Source organism: Hyperolius riggenbachi, chromosome 6 (genome assembly GCF_040937935.1).
Source record: "Hyperolius riggenbachi isolate aHypRig1 chromosome 6, aHypRig1.pri, whole genome shotgun sequence".
Taxonomy (NCBI): Eukaryota; Metazoa; Chordata; class Amphibia; order Anura; family Hyperoliidae; genus Hyperolius; species Hyperolius riggenbachi.
The window spans coordinates 298,540,822-298,546,821 of record NC_090651.1 but is presented as its reverse complement, the minus strand read 5'-3'; the positions used below and the strand labels follow the sequence as shown (position 1 = coordinate 298,546,821).

The 6,000-nt window shown below is 45.3% G+C and overlaps 1 protein-coding gene across 1 annotated transcript in view; it reads right to left on the bottom strand.

The window, feature by feature from the left end:
- Positions 1-523: 523 nt before the first annotated feature.
- The window catches only part of LOC137521637 (circularly permutated Ras protein 1-like), a 123,266-nt gene continuing 117,789 nt past the window's right edge, over positions 524-6,000 (bottom strand). The window contains exon 32 of the mRNA XM_068241147.1: positions 524-4,211. Within this exon, the coding sequence (XP_068097248.1) occupies positions 4,122-4,211 (90 nt within the window). The 3' untranslated portion in view covers positions 524-4,121. The remainder of the gene's footprint in view (positions 4,212-6,000) is intronic.

Below are 6,000 nucleotides of genomic sequence, written 5' to 3'. Positions count from 1 at the left end.
ACCAAAAGTAATGCGTATTATAAAAAATGTAGCAACAATTTAGCTATTTGTTTATGAATTTGTGAACTGGCCCATCATAGCTTATTACCGGAATAACTTTTCTTTCAGGAGAGGTAACGTAAGGCCCGGTTCACACTGGTATTTTTAAGCCAAACGGATCCGGTCTCCACTTCACCGGATCCGTAGGCTTGGTCCACACTGGCACAAGGATTTGATCACCGGTCGATCGGATTCGTTTTCACTCTGTTGCCACTCCGGTCTGCTGAGCGGGCGGGGGAGGGTTTCTTACCAAGGCTTCCGTCTCTTCCTCTTGCATACCACATTGCGTTACGTAACCTTCAACCCGAAAGGAGGAAGCGAGGTAGTCACATGACGTGATGTGGGACGCAAGGGGAAGAGACGGAAGCCTGGGTAAGAAACCCTCCCTCACCCACCTGATCAGCTGCAGTTTAACGTCCCCACATCCCCCCCAGAACACCCACCCCCAGTGGAGCTTCCCCACATCCCCCCCCCACCTCCAATGGAGCGTCCCCACAGTCACAGACCCTCCCCCCACTGTCCCTTAGAATGATCCATTTCTTCACTAGTGTGAAGAAGCGTTTCGTTTTCTCATTGTTCCCAATGCAGGGCTCCGGCTTACGTTTCCAGTCCACTTGGCTCAGCGGTCCGGAAAAGTTGGTCCTGCAAGAAAGTTGCGGTCCGTTCAGTTGAATGGACGAACCAGATCCATTCAAACGGACGCATGTGAACGGTTCCATAGGTTAACATTGGATCAGTTCGCATCCGTTCCGTTTGTACAGTATACGGTCCGTTACATTCTGCGGACGGACCATTTTTAAGTGCAAGTGTGAACCGGGCCTAAATTCATTCCTGTTAGGGAGGTAAAGCACAGTAAGCCCCTCCCACTCAGAGGGCCAGCCACCTATAGTGGGCTGCTATTTAAAGTGGACCCAAGGTGAGAGTGATATAGAGGCTGCCATATTTATTTCCAATATAGTTGCCTGACTATCATGCTGATCCTCAGCCTGTAATACTTTCAGCCATAGCCCCTGAACAAGCATGCAGCAGGTTAGGTGTTTCTGACATTGTCAGATTGACAAGATTAGCTGCATGCTTGTTTCTGGTGTAATTTAGACACCACTGCAGCCAAATAGACCATCAGGGCTGCCGGGCAACTGGTATTGTTTAACAGGAAATAAATATGGAAGCCTTCATATCACGCTCACCTCGGGTTCACTTTAAGATTCAGCAAGTCACTGGTCAGTCTGCACCATGTGATGTGAACATGTGATCTGAATTATTAGCAAGTTGCATGTAGTTTGGAATTATGCAAATAAAAAGAACTTCCTGCTGATTTCGATTGGCCTAAATCCAAGCCGCATAAAATTTGCATTAAATCTGCTGCAAGATGGAATAATTAATGTCTCATTGACCATCTCTATTTGTAATTCTACTTGTTTGTGTGGATTCCCTACAGAGCCACAGCACCCTGCAAAACCCCCAAAACTCAGTGCTGAGTTAAGGTACCCATATAGATTTGCTGCAGATACAAAAATCAGATAGATTCCTGTCAGGTGGAATGTGACAGGAAACTATCTGTGTGCCACACGCCAGGAATGGATTTCCAATAGATTTCAGAATTAAATCTATTGAAAATCGATCAATATGCATTATTGCATCATTCGATCCAATGCAACGCTATGGGCCATCGATCTGCTGCCAGCAGGCGATCGACCTTGATTTTCCGTCTGGACCGATCGAGCAAATCAGTCGATCAATTAGGCTTCCTGCTTTATCGATTTCTAGCTGCTTCGATCAGAGCCGTCAAATCGGCCATATATTGATGGCAGAAATCGACCCCTTTAACTGGCCTTCTGGAAAATGTGTGCCTAAGTTGTGGTAGTCGGGTAACTGAATTGTGAGCCATGCTAATGATGGAAACTGTTTAGTGCACTTTGCCATGCACTCTGGCAACTTTGTTAGTACTATGTTTATGTATAAGATTAAAACTCCTATTACAAATAATTGTAATGCAATAATAACATGAACATCAGGTGATGCAGACTGACTAACATACTGCAGATAAAGACAAAATCGCATGGCGAAGCATTCTGTGTTATTGATTCGCTGACTCACCTGTCTGATGGTTTTGGTTCTGCCGCCGCTGACGTCGGCCATTCAGTCCGAAGCAGATCGCAGCCCAGTAGAAGCATGGGGCAACCAATTGGTTTGCAAAAAAGGCCACGGGAATCCTCTCTGTTGCTAGATAGGACTCCTGTTGTTGTTTTTTTTTTTTTACAGTCAGAGAGCCCCATGCTTCTGTCAGGCTCCTACCGGTTTCTAGACGGTTGGCAACGCGAACAGAGCAGAAGCAAAACAGCAGGCATGTGAAACATGCAGCACCTACGCCAGCGCATCATGAGCAGATGCGCTTACCATGCCATTTTTGCATTCGTGTCGCAGTGTGAACCTGACCATAGACACCTTTAAGAAATGTCTACCTGAGGTTGTTTTTGCAGCAAAACCAGGTTTTAGGCCTCATTCACACCTAAAATCCAAAATGCAAATGCACGCATTTTGCGTTTTTCACGCTTTTTTCCCCCCTCCCGGCGCTCCACTGCGCGTTGCGCTTTTCTAAGCACTTTTCCAGAGTGGTTTTGTAATTCATTCCCTGACACAAGTCAGGAAGTGAACTCTTTGACCCGGAAAATAATAAATACAATGCATTTATTCTAAAAAACACGAACGCAATCACCGCATAAAGCGCTTTTGTGAGCGTTTAGCGCTCTTCCTATACCTTCCATTATAGCAAAAACGCCCCAAAATGATACAGGAACCGCTTTGGTGAACGCACAGTGCACGAACTGCGCTGATATGAACTTTCTCATAGAGATTCATTGCACAAGCGTTTTGTGGGCGATTTTCAGAATCGCCTGCACTTTAAAAAAGGCCAAAAACGCCCCTAGTGTGAACGAGCCCTCAGAGCCTGGGATATACTTTAGTTTTTCTTTGTAAATAAATTAACATATGCAATTTCCTTTCAAAATCAATATTTTGTACATTTTTTTTGTGTTAATTTAAATCACCTTTGTCTTTGTTTGAATGAAGATAATATAGTGAGTCCACACAAGTAAAATTAAGCAAAAAAACTTCTCATGAGGCGCATTTGCTTTTCCTCATACTTAGAAATAAAATAAAGATATGAAACAGTACATTCCTCTTAGGCTAGGTTTCCACTGTGCTCGGCATGCGGCTTGTGAGATGCGATACCGGCACAGCTGGGAAGTGTCTTGCAGCCGAATCCCTCTAACCATGCATGGCTATGGGATCGGACGGGTGGCGTGAGATTATGCTGCATGCCGTCAGATTTTTCCCCGCACACGAATTTGCATGCTCCCTATTGACTTCAATAGGCTGTCAAGTCGTATCCGCCTTTGTGTGCGGTGAGTCAGACCGTAATCGCAGTAGTGGAAACCTAGCCTTAAAGTGAACCAGAGATGGTACTCTAGGCTTAATTTATACTTACCCGTGGTTTCCTCCAGCACCAAGAGCAGCGCTGAGTCCCTCGCCATCCTCCTCGCCCCCTCTGTTCTGGCGCTACATCTTCCGGTAATGTGGTCAGTCGCCGCCAGTCGAGGTCTTCTGCACATGCGCGGCTCAGCCGTGCATGAGCCCCCGCACTGCCGTCCCGTGGATCGTACTGTGCAGGCGCAGAATGCTCCAGGGGACAGGAGCGCGATGAGACGTGTGTGTGGCCAGGCTGCGCATGCACACAAGGCCGCAACTGCCAGGATTACTGGGAGTCAAAATGGCTTAACGGAGGGGTCGTGGAGGACGGCGAGAGACTCAGCGCTGCTCATGGGGCTGGAGGAAGCCCCGGGTAATGATAAATATGCCTAGTGTACCATCTCTGATTCACTTTAATGTCTACAACAAACTTACTTTCCCCACTAGATGGAGCTGTTCAGAGAGGAATGAATAAGTCATACAATGTAGATAGCATAGATGTGACTCTAGTTATCACCAGAGAAGTACATGCAGCGCTCTGGTTTAGAGCCAGACGTGCTGCAGATCCCTGAGACAGGCAGGGGCTTGGCAAATAATGGAAGGGATATTGTTCTTTAGGCTGTTTGTGGCTTCAGTCTGTTCAGCACTCGGTTCTTGGCTCGCTTCATGTGAAATATCATTTTGGCCATTTCATCTGAAAATGACTGGAATAAAAAGAATTTGATGACATTTAGGTCACATTATAAAGAGGAAAAGCAACATAACTGTACAGTGTCTGTAAAGGATCTCGTCATCTAGGCAGGACTGGAACAAGGTTCTCCAGCATTAGAGGCAGAGTTGCCAAAGTGTGCTCCTGCCCCCTGTGTGCTCCTGCCCCCCCCCCCCCCCCGAGAATTCTGCCTGCCCCAGTATAGGTAGCAGATGTGCATCCAGTATTAAGCAGCCCCCTCCCCAGCCCCACAGCATAGTTAGCCTTATGTCCCTCCCCACTCCAGTACAGGTAGCCTTGGCCTATGGAAACCATGCCCCCCCCCCCGTTAGGTACCCTTAGTGCCACCACCATTAGGCAGCCAGATTCCCACTAGTACAGGTAGTCTTATGTTCCCCTAGTATAGGATGCCTTATGTCTTCACCAGTATAGGTGGCCAAAAAACCCCCAGCATAGGTAGCTAGAGTCTCCTCCGTTAGTATAGGTAGCCAGAGTTCCACCCCAGTAACGGTAGCCAGAGTATAGGAACTGCAGGAAACACACTTCAGGTTTGATGCTTACCTAAGTAGAGGAAAGGTAGTAAGGTCGTGCTTGTCCCTGGAACTACTTCCAAACAGCTATTCGAAAAAGCAAGTTGAATAGCAACAGCGAGGGACAGGGCTGCAATGATAAGGATGGAGGAATGGGAAGGCTCTATACCCTCCAGAACCTTTCCTCTACTTAAAGGACAAATGTAGCTAGAAGAATATGGAGCCTGCAAGATTTATTTCCTTTTAAACAATACCAGTTGCCTGGCAGCCCTGCTGATCTATTTAGCTGCAGTTGTCTGACTACCACCAGAAACAAGCATGCAGCTAATCTTGTCAGATCTTGTTCAGGGTCTATGTCTAAAAGTATTAGAGGCAAAGGATCAGCAGGACAGCTAGGCAACTAGTATTGCTGAAAAGAAAATAAATATGGCAGCCTCCATATCCCTCTCTTTACAGTTGTCTTTTAACCTCTTCCCCACAGCTCCATCATGTATCAATGCCCCTTTGGACTTCACTTCACAACCAGAGGAAACACATATTTTTGTACTATTTACATGCGGTAAGTGCACACATGCCCGTGAGCACCGCGGCTGAGTACTGATCGGTGAAAAGGACACGTATTCCCAAAGCCAATCAAAGTGCCCGTAGTGAATGATTCACAAAATAAATGTAAAAACACACACATGCACATTAATTCCTGTGTACTGTTCAGTACACAGGGTAGTGTGGGGACATCTAGTGGCCAAAAAGTAAAAGTACATGTTAAATACATTAAAACAAATTTTAAAAAATAAATTCCCCATTAGCTATTAACCCCTTCTTCACCCCCTACCCATCAAAATAAAACACTTGTGAAAAAAAAAGTGACAGCATTAAAAAACAAAAACATAAATGGTTACCTTAGGGACTCTTTTTAATAGCTTTTTAAATATGTATTTCATGAGGGTATATTACTGTTATTTTTGCAAATAAGGGCTTGTATTATAAAATATAATGAAACACAAAACGGAAAAAATAGACCTTTATATCCGAGTATAATATTCTCGCCATACATTGTACAAGGGAAACAATTTAAATATTGTAATAACCAGGATAAATGGGTAAATGAAATGTGGGATTTTTATCTATAGTAGCACGTTTTATTTTAAAACCATTATTATTAGCTTTCGGAGACTATTTCCCCCCCCCCAATCCTTCCAGAACCTGTATGAGCCAAAACCAATTCCGAGTACAACCACCCAACCCCCCTCCTTC